We start from the raw sequence: 18,415 nt of genomic DNA on the forward strand, positions 1-18,415 counted from the left end.
ACCTTGAACGCATCTGGACCGCGTTTCTATGGTATGAACTGGCCCTAACAACAAACTTCCCCTAAAAAAATGCAAAATGTAATTAAAACGCACCAGACAACGCATCAATCACAACACATATAGGTGTGAACGTAGGCTTAATGAGCCCCTAGTAATGGGGCATTTATCATGGAATAGGCTCCATCCGGGGTGTATTCAGGTACCGGAGCTGAACGGGTTAATCTTACAATCGTTCTGCCGCTCGACATCCAGCCGTGATTTCCAGAAATCCCCCAAACAGGTTGTCACCATCGTATGACAGCTGTCAGTGAGGGGGGGGCGGAGGCTCAGTGTGATGGGCGGGGTCATCTGACAGTGGGCGGGGTGGAAAAAAAAGTTCTCAGAAAGAAAGTTGTCAGGAGGAGGGTGGGGGGAGGTGATCAGTCCTCCAGTACAAAGGGTGAGAGTTGTGCGATCCGGGATCAGTGCAATCATTGCCATCTGTTCTACACATCGATCTCCCCCCTACAATCGTCTGTGTGGGGTCATCTGGGAACTGAAACATTGTATCACCGACAGGAAACCTTCCTCCTCCTCCTCCTCCTCTTCCCCGCCATCTGTAAGTCTTTTCTATCCTCTCCTTCCTACTGCACAGCTGGGGGCACCACCGATTTATGGGGACGCCTTCCAGATTTTAAAGATTACAATTGTTTCCTTTTTTATTTGTTATTTTATTACATATTTTGTAGTATTATAGATTTTGCAGTCCCCTTTTTTTTTTTTTTTTTTTTTTTTATATTATTATTATTTATTATAGATTTTGAAGTTTTTTTTTTTTTATATTTATTATAGATTTCATAGTTTTCTTTTATGATAATATTATTATTATAGATTTTGTAATTTTTTCTATATTATAGATTTTGTAGTTTTTTTTTTATATTATTATTATTATTATTATTATTATTATAGATTTTGTAGTCTTTTTTTATATTATTATAGATTTTGTCGCTTTTTTTATATTATTATAGATTTTGTAGTCCTTTTTTTATATTATTATTATAGGTTTTGTAGTCTTTTTTTTCAATATTTATTATAGATTTTGTAGTTTTCTTTTATAATAATATTATTATTATTATTATTATTATTATTATAGATTTTGTCATCTTTTTTTATAATATTATTATTTTATTTATTTATTTGCAAACAAGACTGTATTTTAGGTTACAATCTAGAGGTGACCATACACTATACAATCTAATTGTACAATCTCTATTAGTTCCACCATCAACTAATATAAGCCAAATTGACTGAAATACGATCAGATTCATGAACAAAGTATCTCATTGTTGCCAATCGATGCGATGTAATCAAGAGCTTTCCACCCAGGGCAACCTAAATTGAGTCTGCATCGATCGGAAGGGAAGGTCTGCTTATTTGATTGTTTGCTGATTTGATCGTTTTGTTTCAATCATACTTCGATCAGATAATGAAATCAGAAGTGTTTATGGCCATCATTGGATAGATCCTCATTACGCATCGTTTTTGGTATATATAAAACTGATTGTACGGAGATTGTACGGTAATATTGTAACGAGGACGGTTACCCGCCGAAAAATCGTTCAAAAATCTGTCATTTGGACCCTTCCTTTTTTTTTTTTCTTTTTGTCCGGTTAATTGGAACAAATAGAAAATCGGCTTTAACTTTTGAGAGCCAAAAAAATCGAAGGAGCAGGTTGGAAAATTCTGCTGAACGAACGATAAATCGAAAGGCGAATGTGATTCTCGCCCCTTAAAAAAACGGGACTGTTTGCACTGCAACAAAACGGGTGAAAAAAACGAAATAATTGAACGATTTATCAGTCGGAATTCGGTCGTTACATGATGGCCCTATCGTTTGCTCCCTCGGCTGAGTGTTCGTTATTTATAATCGAGTTTGAATGATATTTTTTCGTATAGTGAATGGCCAGCATTAGATCTGGTAGATCTAAAGTCGATCGTACAAAGATTGCACGGGCTGATGGTAACATGTATGGTGACCCCCCCAATTGCACAGCCTCCATGCTGTCTCCTTTAAGCTGGCCATACACCCTGAACCATGATTGTACAATCTCCTATAGATCTACCGGCAGTCCCCAGAACGAATCGAGAAGACGGACACAAAGAAAAAAAAAATAACCAGTTTTAACCCTTCACTACCCTATAAAAAAATGATTATATCCTTAAATCGATCTTCACATCCATCAGAAGTATCTCATTCCGTTATTATTTTATTAAGCTTCCTGTAAACCAGAGTGGGGGAGGGGAGGGACCTCACTGGGAGGAGCCAATCAGGTTCTTGCGCATACACAACAGTGATTAGCTGGGCACACACATTGCAATCTAATAGTACAATGTCTGTACAATCTCCATAAAGCTGGCCGTACGCCTCTAAAATCGGATTGTACAATCACCTTTAGCTGGCTGTACACTATACAATCTGATTGTACAATCCCCTTTTTAGACTTACCAAAAAAAGTATGTAATAAAACGGCTCCTGTGATTGGATATAAATTGAATGGATTGCTCCCACACTTCCTCATATTTCATCATTTTGGTAAACCGTACAACTAGACCACTTCTCACCCAGGCCGATTCTGACACTTCTCTCCTACGTGTAAAAATCTTCTTTTTTTTTTTGTTGCTAGAAAATGACTCAGAAGAAGCCCCAAACATTATATATATATTAGCAGAGACCCTAGAGAATAAATTGGTGGGTGTTGCAATTTTTTTATGTCACACGGTATTTGCGCAAAATATACATATAGTTTATACTTTACTAGTTTTTCAAATGTAGTTTTAGAGCGACATTCGTCTATTCCTTAAATGTACAAAAATTCGCACCTGAAAATCTACTAGTGTATAGCCAGCATTGCCAGTCACCATTCACTATACAATCTGATTGTACATCCTCCTTTTAGATTTTACCAACTCAGTGTAATAGGAGGACAAACCATAAACAGTCCAATCGGTGCTCAGCCTGCGGCCCTCCAGCTGTTGCCGTACCGCAAGTCCCAGGAGGCATTGCAAGGCTGAACAGTTCCAAGCATGACTCCCAATGGTGGAGGATGATGGGACTTGTAGTTAGTGTTGCCACCTTTTCTTCAAGTCAAACCTGAACACAAGAGTTCCCCTTTACATCAGAGTCCACAGAGTTCTCCTTTTACATCTGAACTCGCAGAGTTCCCTTTCACTGTAAGGGAGGACTCTGCAGACTCTGATATAAGGGAGAACTCTGGGGACTCTGACATAAGGGATGCTCTGGGAACCCGGATCTAAGGGGGAACACTGAGAACTCTGATGCATGGAGAGGACTCTTATGTAAGGGAGAACATTGTGGCTTCTGGTGTAAAAAGGAACTCTGATGTAAAGGGTGCTCTGAGAACTCTGATTTACCTTAGTGTACCCATGAAGAGGCAGGAGAGAGAAGAGGGGAGATTTCAGTCACTGACAGGGATGGATGGTGAGCTCACTCACCCCTTGGCACCTCTCATCCAGATGTATCTGCGGCTGCTGGACTTTAAATTTCCAGCCCCCACATTCCTTTTCTGAGGCACAGTGCTGAGGATTGTAGTGTGGGCAGACACAGAGGGGCAGGGGTGGGAGGAAGAGGAACAGATTGAGCCCTCTCTCCTCTCCCGTCTGTGTGTTTGGGGGGGGGGGATTGTTAGTGCCAGCTTTGGTCATTGTGAGTGAGAGTGTAACAGACAATTTCAGCCAGCAACCCTGCTGGGAAGCCATAGTCCGACCTGAATAATGTGTCCGGGTTTCAGGCAGTCTGAAACCCGGACGCAGGATACCAAACCCAAGCTGTCCGGGTGAATCCCAGACAGGTGGCAACTCTACTTGTAGTTCCACAACAGCTGGAGGGCCGCAGGTTGAGCATCCTTAATAGTACCCTTAAAATGTTGAGGAAACCGCAAGTCCCACGAGGCATTGCAAGGCTGACAGTTACAAACATGACTCCCAAAGGCAGAGGAATGATGGGACTTGTAGTTCCACAACAGCTGGAGGGCCGCAGGTTGAGCACCCTTAATAGTGCCCTTAAATTGTTGCAGTACCGTGAGTCCCATGAGGTGCTTGAACCACAAGTCCCATGAGGCATTGCAAGGCTGACATTTACAAGCATAATTCTCATAGTTACAAGCATGACTCCCATAGAGGCATAATGGGACTTGTAGTTCCACAACAGCTGGAGGTCCGCAGGTTGAGCACCCATAATAGTGGATATAAAGGGGATTGTACAATCAGATTGTATAGTGCATGGTCAGCTTTAGGGCTGACAGATGACCATCCTTTAGTCGGACCTGTCTAGGTATTGCTAGTTCCGGCTCTCTCGTGTCCCTGGGAGCGCAGTACCCCGGGGGGTTGAGTCCAGTACTAGTACCTACTGAGATATGCGACCGGCGCCGAACGGATTAAGATGCAACTTCCATGCGACTTTTGAGGGTTTACATTGCAGTCTATGGCACTCCGGTTGCCCGAGTTGCAGCAAAGTAGTGCAGGAACCTTTTGCTGCAGCTTTTAGTAGCGTAGATTTGAACGGCATTCATTGAAATGGGCTGCGACATGTCATGCGTTTTTTTTATGTGTCCAAAGTCACATGACCAGTCGCACAAGTGAACGGTCAATTCAACTGAATTGAAAAGCAAAGCTGTTCTTATAAAGCCAAATAAATAACTTTATAAAAAAAAAAAAAAAATGGCAGCCAGGCAACTGCCATTTTTTTTTTTTTAGAAGAAGAAGAGTTTAGTAACAGAATTTTCGTTAGAGCTCCCCTTTAATGACAATGGTGGGAAGTTCGGCAACTAACCGGGAAGATGTCCCGACAGATTTCTAAATTGATTGAACCCGACCTCTCTAAATGAGTCCAGGAAAAGCGCGCTGGACTGGCGCGGTTCTCAGGAGGAATCTGCTGTTTTGGGGATTTTTTTTTTTTTGGACGGGTTCCGGCGGTTCTGCGATTCGTCTTGTTTAGATTTCATACGTTTCCCATAAATAGTTCTCCGGGTCCGTCTCTATGAAGACGGGTCGTGATGTTGGGCAGTCTGGAGGGGAGGCGCTTTCTCTCTCTCTTGTTTTGTTTCGTGGTCGGGCACGGCTCCCAGATTTCCGCTGAGAATGCGATGACGTCATAGGTGGATGGAGAGCGCGGCATGAAAGGAGACACAGCTGGACGCGGCTCGCTGATGTGGCAGGCTTAGAATGCCGGCGGCGAGCCTGGACTAGCCTGATGGAGACGGGATGACACCTCTCCGGAATCTGTGCCTTCCCAGGGAGGGGGGACACGGAGAGAAGGGGGTCAGGTGACACTCGCATAGCATTGGCCTGCCATGTATGTAAACAGAGCCAAGGATTACCGCTGGGCTTTGTTTATAAATAAAGTGTTTTATATTTGAACACAAATGCCTGTGCTTATTCGATATCCGCTACAAATACGTCAATACAGTGTATCTAAACGGTGCAAATCCTCCAGTAGAGTGTATCTAAGCTCAAAAAACGAAAATGGAATGTGCTGCAGCTCACCGGTAAACGTAGATGTGGGGGCTGCACTAGGCTAGGTTCACATCTGTGCGTGTCGGAAATGCACGCAAAAAAAAAAAAAAAAATCGCACGCTTTCACACACATTTTCAGCTTTCAGCGCTCTCATACTTTGAATGACAATTGCGCAGTCATGCAATGCTACCCATTTGTCATTTTTGGCATTTTTTTTTTCCCACACAAATAAAGCTTTCTATTAGTGGTATTTAATCACCGCTGGGTTTTTATTTTTTGTTAAACATCGAAATAAGACCGAAAAATTTAAGTAATTTTTATCTTTTCACTGATGGGCACTAATAGGCAGCAATGGGCGCTAATAGGTGGCACTGCTGGGCAGCAATGGGCGCTGATAGGCGGCACTGATAGGCAGCACTGGGCACTGATAGGTGACACTGTTGGGCAGTACTAATGGACACTGATAGGCAGCACTGGGCGCTAATAGGTGGCACTGATCGGCAGCACTGGACGCTGATAGGTGGCACTGATCGGCAGCACTGGACACTGATAGGTGGTACTGATAGCGCAGGTCTGAAGTGGTTAATGGCACCCCCCCACACACACACAATGGCAACAAGCGTGCCAAACCCTGTGGTGGCACAGCAGCACATGGTTAGGTGCAGCATGATTCTACTAAAAGGTTGGGGATGGCTTCCCTGCAGTTCTCACAGGTAGGGCATTCCATTGTGTATTCTATGAGCTGGCATTTCAGTCCAGGAAGTAGATGGTGACCCTGGATGATGACTGAACAAAGATGATGCCGTCCTTATGGAAAGAAAAGCAGATTAAAGCATTGTCAGGGAAGTACTGTTATCTCAGTGAGATATTAAATACCTGCAAATGTTATAACTACAGGTTAATTAGCCTACTTGCAGTTAACCTTAGGAAGTGGATCTGATACAAAGTCAACTTTTAAAGACTTTTGTAGAACAGGAAGAGTCTTCTGGCTTTATTTATTCTCTGCTGCTGACATGCGATACCCGCAGATAACTTCATACCGGTTTATCCGGACCGTTCAGCTTCTACTTCAGTAGTGTTATGTGATTCTGTCTCCTCCAGACTTTGTTCATTTTCAGGACCGACAAAGCACTTCTGCACAGGGTTCAAGACCATGGGTGGTCCCATTGAAGAACACTTGGCTTGCTATGGTCAATGGAAGCCTCTTCAGTGTGTTCAGTAGATCTAATACCTATAGATGTTTATAGACAGGAGAGGAAGGAGGTAGGAGAAGGGAATATATAAGGGGTGGTCCTGAAGCCAGGACTGACATGGGATGTGAAGATTTAGGGGTAATAGGTAGCGATGGAACCGTGGAATCATCCAAATGGTCCATGTCCCCTTTGTTGGCCTTTGGAAGACTGCGTCCCCTTTGTCGGTGGCCTTTGGCAGACCGTGTCCCCTTTGTCGGTGGCCTTTTGGCAGACCGTGTCCCCTTTGTCGGTGGCCTTTGGCAGACCGTGTCCCCTTTGTCGGTGGCCTTTTGGCAGACCGTGTCCCCTTTGTCGGTGGCCTTTTGGCAGACCGTGTCCCCTTTGTCGGTGGCCTTTTGGCAGACCGTGTCCCCTTTGTCGGTGGCCTTTTGGCAGACCGTGTCCCCTTTGTCGGTGACCTTTTGGCAGACCGTGTCCCCTTTGTCGGTGGCCTTTTGGCAGACCGTGTCCCCTTTGTCGGTGGCCTTTTGGCAGACCGTGTCCCCTTTGTCGGTGGCCTTTTGGCAGACCGTGTCCCCTTTGTCGGTGGCCTTTGGCAGACCGTGTCCCCTTTGTCGGTTGCCTTTGGAAGACCGTGTCCCCTTTGTTTGTGGCCTTTGGAACACAGGGCTCCTCTATCTCGGTGGTCTTTGAACATGAGAAAATAATCAATGTGACCTGGAATAAGACACCTGGCATGTTTTAGGGGTTAAGAACAGCCCCGATGAAGGAGGGCTGTTATTTACCCCTAAAACACCCTTCTATGTCTTCTTCCAGGTCATCTCGATTATGCATAGTAAGACTTTTTAAGACTCCAAAAGCAGTGATGTGATGCCATCATTCACCTTCTGATGAAGATTGGTGGGAAGGTAGAGAAGGCTTTTGACTGGAGGGAGGGAAGGGCTGTAAAGATGGCATAGGGTTGGTAAAGGAACAGAAGACTTTTCGTGGAATCCATGAGAGTTTCTGGGAAGGAACCAGAAGAAGTGTGAAGACGGATAAGATTGATAGGTAACCGATTGAAGTTTATTGAAGGCGTGTGAGAGGAAAGTCTTACAGTAGGCGCAATACAAAGTATAACTGACATAAACTGCTTGTTCTATAAACTCTCCCTGACTATTTAATCCCCACCTTTAAACTTTGGACTGTGTTGTAATTCTTTCCATTCAACTCCTGGCATATACATCATTTTATATCTGAACTGCTAAGAAGAACAAGTAATCATTATAAATTCTTATCAAATGTGAAGTAGAACTACAGTCAAAGTTTTTGGATGTTGAAATGGGTAAAGCTTCTGTAGAGTTTTGTTGCTGGCCATGTCCTGTTGGAAGAGTTCCCTTCACATCCTGTCAGAAAGACCCAACAGGAAGTCAGTGGACATCTCTCTGAATCAAAATTTTTAACATGGTGGAACCCTTGATATAACTTTCTGGTCTCAGGGAACGCCTGCTAATAATTACTATACTTACATTGCATTAGTGTGATGTTCAATAGGAGGAATGCCCCTTACCTTGGTGGTCAGTGGGAAGAATGCCCCTTACCTTGGCGGTCAGTGGAAAGAATGCCCCTTACCTTGCCGGTCGGAGGGATGAATGCCCCTTACTTTGGCGTTCGGAGAGATGAATGCCTCTTAGCTTGGCAGTCAGAGGGATGAATGCCCCTTACCTTGGCGGTTGGTGAGATGAATGCCCTTTACCTTGGCGGTCGGTGGGATGAATGCCCCTTACCTTGACGGTCGGTGGGATGAATGGCCCTTACCTTGGCAGTCGGTGATATGATTGCCCTTTACCTTGGTGGTCGGTGGGATGAATGTCCCTTACCTTGACGGTCGGTGAAAAGCATGCCCCTTACATTGGAGGTCAAACGGGTGACCTCTCCCTACATTGGTAGTCATTATGAAGAATGCTCCCCATACAGCTCTGGGAGATTTGCTCTGGAGCAACCTCTCAAGGAACCCTAGGGTTCCATGGAGCCATGGTTGAGAAAAGCTGCTCGGCCTCTAAATGCTACCATTGAGTGCTGTCACCGGAGCCTGGTGTGCCCATTGAAGGATAGACCAAATTCTGCTTCGATGACAAATGTTGAATGCTAAACTTTCCCTTGATATTCACTGGCAAAGGTCAACATAACAGAGGCCCAGACAACCATAAAAAAACAAAGCTGGCCATACACCAGTAGAATTTACTTCACAAAATAGTTTTTGGCACATTTATTCAATTTTCTAATAGTTAAATGGATTCTAAAGGAAAGATATTAAATTAAAAAACAAACATGTAATACTTACTTGCTCTGTGCAATGGTGCCCAGATCCCCTATTTATTTATTTTTATTTTTTTTGGGTCCCTCACTGGTGTACCTGGCCTTTCCCCTGCCAAGTGCCCCTAATAGCCAGCCTGTTGCTATGGGGGCACTTGAACAGGCACGCTCCTGAGCTGCGCTCTGTGTGTGTGTATTCAAACACAGAAAGCAGCTTGGCCCTGCCTCCTGCTCTCTCCTCATTGGCTCACTGCCTGTGATTAACAGCAGTGGGAGCCAATGAGGAGTGAAAGATCCCGGAGAGCCGCCGCTCTTATACACATAGCTGGATCGAGATTAAGCTTAGGAAAGTATAAGGGAGTGGCTGGGAGGGGGAGGGGGGGAGATGCACCCAGAAGGTTTTTTAATTGAATGCACAGAATGCATGAAGGTAAAAAAAACCTTGAGCCTTTGGATCCACCTTAATGGGGTCAAATCGATTGTTTTTAACTATAGAGAAATCGAAGGAGGATGAAAAATGTTCTTGGACAAAGAACTTTCTAACAGCGAATGTGGTTTTCATTCAGGAAAATCGTTACTATTTGAAATACACATGTGTCTCCAAATGGGACATTGAATTTGAAACATTTGGCATTGGCAATTGAACTAAAATTTTGAGTGTTTTCTTACGAAATGCGTTGAGACCACAATGGTACTGTCCAATGTTCTGACAAACAATTTTTTCGAAGGTCCATACAGACATTTAAATGAAAGTCTACTGGGTATGGCTAGCTAACTCTTCCCAACAAATGTTGGCTCTACTTTAATGAACTGAAAAGAAATGTGTCTTAATGAAGTCATAATGCCCTTCCATAGAAACTCTTTGTCTTTACAGCCAGTCCTTGCTTGTATCAGTGCCCCCATCCCCCTTCACTCCTTTTACTATTTAAGCTTCCTTTTACCCTAAAGCATATATTTTACTAGTCTGCAGATATATAATTACCAGATCGTAACTCCTCTGCCTGCGGTCTGTGTGTTGCACGTTAACCTCATATATAGAGCAGACAGGATTTTCCTGTCACTGACAAAATCTGGACACGTTTCCATTGTTATTTTAACCATGTGGCAGTTTTATGTCACTCCAGTCAAGCTTTGCAGTTTTCAGTTACAGTAGTTAGTAGGGTTGGAACTTCTTAGTCAAACCTTAATTTTTTAACATTTTCAGTAGATACATTAAACAAATAGTGTAAAATGGTTACAGACTAGAATACATGTGTCAAACACAAGGCTTGTGTGCCGAATGCGGCCCGCCAGGCCATTTCACTTGGCCCATGCACCTCTCCCGCAGCTGCGGATCCCCCCTTGTCTCCGAACACAAATAATGTGTTTCAGAAGTCAGCAGCAGAGAGGAGGACAGAACTCCTCTGCCAGATCCTGCGCTTCTCCGTGCAGCTGTGGAGAGGCTCATCTCTGCCCTCCGCCCATCTCAGCAGTCAGCAGCAGAGTGGAGGACAACAACTCCTCCTACAGATCCTGCACCTCTCTGTGCAGCCCTAGTACCCCCTTGTCTCCACCTCCCCTGGTCTCAGCATTTAGCAGACTCCAGCCCTCTTCGGGTCCTCCTCCAGACCCTGCACGTTCTGCTTCCCAGCTCCCCCCTAGCTTCTTCCCAGCAGCAGCACATAGTAAGGGGGTGCACTGTGATGTAGGGGAGGGAGTGGGACTCTTGACTTATGATGGTGAGGGGGCTCTTGATATCTGATGTAAAGGGGTGTGCTCTGCACATCTAGACTTAAAGAAGTTGTAAAAGCAGAAGGTTTTTAATCCTAATGCATTCTATTCATTAAGATAAAAAACCTGTGTGTAGCGGCACCCCCTAATAATTACCTGAGCCCCATCCAGCTATGTGCACGAATGGCAAAGCCGTCCCAGACACTCCTCCTGACTGGCTGAGACACAGCAGGGGCACCATTGGCTCCCGCGGCTGTCAATCAAAGTCAGTCAGCCAGCCAATCAGGGGAGAGACTTTACAATCACTTTTAACAGATACAACCAGCCCTTTGAGGGCAACTGTAATGCTGATATAGCCCACAATGAAATTCAGTTTGACACCCCTGGACTAGAGGTAAACTTGGAGGCGTCCAATTTAGGTGGCAGGCCATAAGATAAAAAAAAATGAAAGTAGAAAAGTAGTCACCGAACATATTGAAAAAGTATATGTGGATGAAGAAATTGGGGATGGGCAACCTAACACAGGTGAAGTGGTGCATATCAGGGCAAGCTGTTACATAGATAGATAGTCTGGTTGAAAAAAAAAAAAAAAAAAAAAAGACGCGAGTCCATCTAGCTCAACCAATAGAAGAGAAATTTTATCTATCTATCTATCTATCTATCTATCTATCTATCTATCTATCTATCTATCTATCTATCTATCTATCTATCTATCTATCTATCTATCTATCTATCTATCTATCTATCTATCTATCTAACATACATACATACAAATACACAATCCTATACCCACATTGAAAGTTCTCCCTAAAGTGCTTTAGCATTGATTGTGGTTTCTCCGCCCAAGAATATTCTCTAGCAGCTATGGACGGTTGGCTCCAGTAACCTTTGTGACAAGTGACACACATTCCCATTGGCGCACGATGCATTAGTGTGATTTTCAATAGGAGGAATGCCCCTTACCTTGGTGGTCGGTGGGATGAATGCCCCTTACATTGGAGATCAGACGGGGGACCTCTCCCTACATTGGTGGTCATAATGAAGAATGCTCCCCATACAGCTCTGGAGGATTTGCTCTGGAGCAACCTTTCAAGGTTGCTCCAGAGCAAAGCATGTTCCAATTTGCTCCAGCAGGGGGAAAAAATTCTTCCCTGATCCCTCTGGAGGCAATCAGATATTCCCTGGATCAACTTTACCTGCAAGGGGAGTAGGGCACACACAAGTGGGTAATGAGTACCCAAATAAAAATAGGGAGCAAGAGTAGAGCTGGGGAGGGGGGATGTCCTAAGGAGGGAAGAGGAGAAAAAAAGGTTAGCTCCCAGAGATAGTTCAGTCACATTAAGACAGTAACAGGGACTCCTCAAAGTTGGAAGGTCAAAGAAAGTGTTTCCTGTGGGTCGTATTTATTCATATTTTCCAATTGGCGTGGGTCATAGCCTGGGTGACTCTGTTGCAGAAAAGGGGTTTTCCAGGCCTTTGCTATAGTTTGCTTGGCTGCAGTAGTTATCTGCAATAACAATTTGAATTGATGGTGGTTAGGTCCAGGGGTCGGATGTTGAGTAGCACCATGAGAGGGTCAGGGGAGATTATAACCAAAAATAGTGTAGGGATGATACTAAATATTTCCGCCCAGAACTTGTACATTGTGGGTCATTGCCACTAAATATTTATGTATGAGCCCGTAGCTCCGCATCTGCAGAAACAACCAAGTGGGTACGTGGGGATGATTTTCGAAATTCAGGACGGAACCAAGTACCACAGGGTTAGGACTTTATACAGTTAGAACATCTTATGTAGTTCTGTTACCAATATACTTGTTTTTGACTCGCAGGACGTTTACTGAACTAATCAAAAAGTTTGGAAATTGGGAAGGGTAATCCAAACCCCATTAAAGTCAATGGGACCTGAATCTTTACAAAAAATAAAAACCTACAGTCCATTGCAAGCCTCTTTACATCTTACCACCGCTGCGGAGTGGCTGTTAATGTTGGCAGGCTACACGGACATTAAAAGCTATCACTTGCGGCAATAGTTGGACCGTCTCTTTATTCTATTCTGCAAAATGGCTAAAAATAATTCCATTAAGAAGGAAACTTTTGGCTCCCCACAAAATGACATCATGGTACATCTGCCTTTCCATTTTTCTATATAATTTATTTAAGGAAAAAAAAAATTTCCAGGACGTGGACACCCCCCTCCCCTCCCCATTCCCCCTGTGTGAGGTCTCTCTGAAGCACCAGTTTGCCCCCTTACCCCTATATTATGGTTGGAACCCTTTTATGCTTACATTTGAGGCTACTTGAGGAGAACTGGAACACTTGAGAAAAAAAAAAAATTTGAACCATTGACCAAAACAACTAAACTTATTTAAGGTTTCATTCCAATAAGTGATATATATGCGTTTTGGGTGAACTGACCCTTTATTGGTCAGAGCACTTTTTGAAGATAAGGATTTTCCCTATGATAACTTGTCTCTGTGAGTCTACCTTAGACCAGCCATAGACAGTGTTGACAGAGGAATCCCTCCTGTGGAGCCATTGTGTTCTTCCACCGGGAGAAGACAGTGATTATTGCTAGCGGCTATGACAGCCGTTTGCAATAATTGCATGTTAAATCCGCCAGGCTGGTACTCCAAGTTGATTGATCGGTCAACTTGGATACATTCAGCCTGCCCATTCATGATTCAAATCGCGGGACAGTTCAGCAGTAATTCGAACCATCTATGTATGGCTGGCTTAAGATATTTATTTTTGGAACAAGTAGGAATTTTGCAATCCTTATGATTACTGAATACATACTGTAGATACTGCGAACCCATACAAAGATAAGGGGTGCTGCTCAAGGCTCCTGTCCGCTAACAACTGCTGGGAGTGCAGGCAGGGAAGGAGCTCGTCTCAGCTCAATAGATGCAAGCAAAGGAAAGAGTAGTTCTGAGTGCCACGCATCTTGCAAAACCCTGTGGGAAATGTAAAAGTGGCCTCAGGCCAGAATCCGTCCAGGCCACACCCTGATGTGTTTCGTCACGACTGAGCCCAGTGGACAGGGAAAAACACGTCAGGACATGGCCTGGACGGAGTCTGGCCTGAGGCTGCTCTTGCCTTTCACACAGGGTTTCCTTTGCTTGCATACTGTAGATGCCATACTGGAAGCTATGTTGGATAGAATATTATTATTAAACACACATGAATACAAAGTTAGCCTTTCATGTGCTTCTTGCACCACAAACTATTAGGACACTATTGTTATATGGTTCTTTATTTTATATCCTTAATTGCTAAGCTCCTGTCATTGTTGTTCTAGGTAGCTGCTGAGACATGGTGGACCACCTTGCCTATACAGAGATCAACACTCAGCGAATAGGGGCCGTAGAGGCATGTTTTGGTACAGCTGGCCAACCCCTTGCCATCCCAGGAAGAGTCCTTGTGGGTGAAGGAATACTGACCAAAGAATGCCGAAAAAAACCCAAGCCAAGGATCTTCTTCCTCTTCAGCGACATTCTGGTGTACGGAACTATCGTCATAAACAAAGTCAAGTATAGCTGCCAACACATAATCCCTCTGGAAGATGTGACCACCGAGTTACTTCCCGACAGCGAAGATATGAGGAACCGGTGGTTGCTAAAAACATCTAAAAAGTCCTTTGTGGTTTGCGCTGCTTCTTTCACCGAAAGACAAGAGTGGATCAGTCACATCAAAGAGTGTTCCGACCGGTTGATGGAGAAGACCGGGAGACGACCGTCCTTTAAGCACGCAGCTCCTTGGATCCCAGACAGAGCCACCGACATCTGTATGCGTTGTACTCACACCAAGTTCACCACCCTAACTCGTAGACACCACTGTCGCAATTGTGGCTTTGTTGTTTGTCAGGACTGCTCGAGAAACAAGTTTGTCATACTGGCGTTGTCCTCCAAGCCCCTAAGAGTTTGTAACCTCTGCCACAGAAAACTAATGTCTGAAAAGTTGGCGGAAGAACAAGAACGAAAAAGAGCACTTGAGTTGGACCGAGAGATCCCAGGGTTTGATCCTTCAAGTGAAGACGACAGCGAGAACGATGAAGAAAAGACCAATAACTTTCCTTCAAATGAGGACTTTTACTCTTCATCGTGGTCGGCCTTTCATGCCTGATTGGAATTTATAATATTTATTAAAGACTTGCACCAATATTAGAACCTAAGAACCTAAGGGCTAAGCAAAATAACAAGGAGTATGTTGCTTAACTCCCTTGAGAACATTGTGAAGGCTGTGAGACTCAACAAGTACCTCCTATTTTAGATGGTGACCTCAGATATCTCCTTGGGTTCGTTCATAAAGTAGAACTGTGGCCAGGCTGAGGACATTCAAATATCTTCCATATTCTTTATTAGCAGTAATGACCTCTGTGCAAACCCTCACTGATCTCTATAGCTGTAGGCACTGTGTATAATTGTATCCTCCAGGTTTTCAGGAGCCCAGTTATTTTGGCGACCCCTCTCCCTGAAGTGACTTGACTTTGTAGCCTGTGAGGCTTCTAATCTCTAATGTAAAAACACAGAGAGGGTGAATAGGAATAAGGAAAAGCACAATGCTGAGATCTAACGTCTATATATGAGTGAATGAGAGAAGATCCCACCTAGAATAAGCTGTTTATTGGAATAAAATAATGCACTCACTGGGTAATGAATGTGTTTAGCATGCCATCAGTGTATCTGGAGTCATCTATGGACTCTCGGCCCACTCTACTAGGCTTGGCACCAAGCGAAGGTGTACGAGGCTGATGTCACTATGTTCGGGGGCGTGGCTATGCATTTAGGGCTCTGACCCCTTATCAGGCCTTTTCTTCTGGCTTGATAAAGAGGCAGAGCCCTGAAATGTGTAGCCCTGCTCCCTAAACATGGTGACCTCATCCACATGAACCTTCCCTTTGAGCTGAGCCTAACCGAGTAGGCTGAAGAGTCCCAGAAACCGCCTAGCTGACTGTGACAGCTTGCATTCCATCCAAGAGTACTACAGCGGTTCTTCTCCCTCCTCCAACCAGCAGCTTCCTGGCCGAACTCTGCAACCACCAGGCGCTTGCCTGCTGATCTCTGCATCACAGAGCTGCTCCATAGATGACTCCAGCTATACATGCATTACCCAGGGAGTGCATTATTTTATTCCAATAAACAGCTTACAATCAGTTGGTGGCGCCCTCTCTCGTTCACTTTTTTTTATATGTACGTTAGGTTTACTCAGGATCTGGTCTAAGGGAGCAGCAGTGACTGTGTTAAATTCTCCAAATAAACTTTTCCATTTAGCCTTATCCATTTTTTGGGGGGCTCTAGCAGCGCCATAGATCCAGCATTTCCTGGGACCTAACTTGAGTGACTTTTCTTTTGTGAAGGCGGAGGATGAATTGCTCCATAGCATCTGCAGCTACAAAGGTCACGGAGGGCTTGGCTACAGATCCTTAAGCTGATCTTGACCATCATGCTGATGATGTACTGCCAACCAATATACCACTAACTGATTTAAGAACCTTTTTTTCAGTGACAGAGAAGGGACAAATTCTCTGTCGCTGAAAAAAAAATCACCACTGGTGGCTTAATACTGGACTTCACATTTAAGAAAATATGCTTAACTGCTTGATGAAGACATGAGTCTTAGAAGGCTCCATGCTGGTCCATTGGTTCCTAAATGATTAGTTCTGTCACTAAGTTAAAAACCAACTACATATATACAAATATTTTTGGTAGTGTGGGGCAGGTCCTAACCTCTAGCAGCTTGGAAAGCTTTTGTAGAGCCCTTCTGCAATCCTGCCAAACCAAGACAATTCCATTTTTGGTGTTGTTGCTCTGTATTTGTAAAGTTTTCCAAAACCAACCCATGATACTAACCATGTAAGACCTCCTTATTCAAAACTGAAAGCAGGAACTGAATCCTGGTGGTAATGGTTCTGCAAGCAAGTTCCTCATTGAGGTCTCTCATAACTGATGAATGCGCCCTTTTCTGCATGCTAACTCCCAAATAAAGGAATATTAATCTAAACACTAGTGACATTTAGTTTGTGACGTCACTGCCTATCACAAGCAAATGTCTTGAGGTTCTCATACTTTTTGTATCTCAGGGCTGCTGATCTGTTTCAGCCACTTCCTGCTCACATGTGCTCCCTCCAGCATCAGCGGCACATCATTGCTCTGGAACGGATCTTGGGAAATGACCATCTCAGTGCAATACAGTATGTTTTGGTACGGCCATTTGTAGCCTCCCATTGGGTACGTGCGACAAGGTGACAATGCAGGAGCACAACTGGGAGACAGCTGTCATCCCATAATAGGTAAAAGAAAACTAATGCAGCCACCACATCTAATGAATAGTAAGCTGCAATATATTACATTGTTTGTTTGGTTTTGGGTTTAATACCACACAACAATGCTAACACTGCCATCTTTAACCAGTTCTCTGCCGGGTTGAAAATCCATTTTTTAACCTTCTATTATACATTATTGTTGATTTTAACACTTATGTACTGCAATTTTTTTTACATTATTTAAGAGAAAAAAAGAACTATGCTGCCTTTGTATTAGTAATGGAAGGAACACACTATTTTTTCTTTTTTATGTTTTCTTGTGTGGCAGTAAACTTATACATTGTGTATACTGAGATATGTTGTAACACTAAGGATCTGTGCAATAAAATCCATAATATTGTCCCACGTTTATTGTGTGTAATATAATATCGATAGTTGCTCTCTATTACTCTTCCATTCCTCGAGAGACACATGGGGGTTTACTTACTAAAATTGGAGAGTGCAAAATCTGGGGCAGCTGTGCATTGGAACCAATCAGCTTCCAGGTTTTATTGTCAAAACTTAATTGAACAAGCTGAAGTTAGAAGCTGATTGGCTATTATGCAGAGCTGCACCAGATTTTGCACTCTGCGGTTTTAGTTAATCAACCCCCATGGTCTGTTTTAGGACTCATTTACACTGGTGCAAAAAAAAAAAAAATGCGATCTCCTCAAGGGCACACAGATGACAATGTTTTTTTTTTTTTTAATATGCCGTTTCTACATCAATGTGACCTGTTGTGTGGAAATATGCAACTTGTCCATATTTTTCTCTTCCGCACCACAGCTTCTTTTCTGTCTGCATCTCACACTGTGACTTATCAATAAAGTTAGGGCTCATTTTACACTTGCTTCAACACACATTAACGGCTAGTTTACACTTGCTTCAAAACATGGCTTCGGACAGGTTTTGTTAAAGCTCTCGGAATGCCTGTCAAAGCTCCTGTCACTAAATAAAATGGTTAGCTTACAGTCCTGTGTACACCTTACTTTTGCTTTGGCTGTGCTTCAAAAATTATACCCCATGTAGCTTTAGTGGTGCTTCAAACATAGATCCCAACTGTCCCTGATTTCCTCCTCATTTGTCCCTCATTTTGATCTGATCTATATAGTTGTACATAAAATGGACTTTTTATCTTTCCAGCACTAAACCTTTTATCTGATTTCTAAATTGCTGCATTTGTAGATTCCAGAAGCCAATATATAGGAATTGTAGTGGTAAAAAAGCACTTGTGGGTTTAACCAATCTTGTTGTTTTGTTTTTGTACAATTCTCCTTTAAGGGGGCGTGGCAAGGGGCGTGTCCTATACCTGCATACTTTTGCTGATAGGTGTCCCTCATTCCCATCTCAAAAAGTTGGGAGGTATGCTTCAAAAGCGTCTTCAAAGCCTCCATAGAAGTCT

At 43.6% G+C, this 18,415-nt stretch overlaps 1 protein-coding gene across 1 annotated transcript; it reads left to right on the plus strand.

The window, feature by feature from the left end:
* Positions 1-367: 367 nt before the first annotated feature.
* PLEKHF1 (pleckstrin homology and FYVE domain containing 1) lies at positions 368-17,374 on the plus strand. The gene is made up of 2 exons (XM_073605816.1): positions 368-598; positions 14,011-17,374. Exon 2 carries the CDS (start codon positions 14,025-14,027, stop codon positions 14,832-14,834), a length of 810 nt encoding a protein of 269 aa, XP_073461917.1. The 5' UTR covers positions 368-598; positions 14,011-14,024; the 3' UTR covers positions 14,835-17,374.
* Positions 17,375-18,415: the final 1,041 nt, after the last annotated feature.

The sequence above is a fragment of the Aquarana catesbeiana genome, linkage group LG11 (assembly GCF_042186555.1).
Source record: "Aquarana catesbeiana isolate 2022-GZ linkage group LG11, ASM4218655v1, whole genome shotgun sequence".
Taxonomy (NCBI): domain Eukaryota; kingdom Metazoa; phylum Chordata; class Amphibia; order Anura; family Ranidae; genus Aquarana; species Aquarana catesbeiana.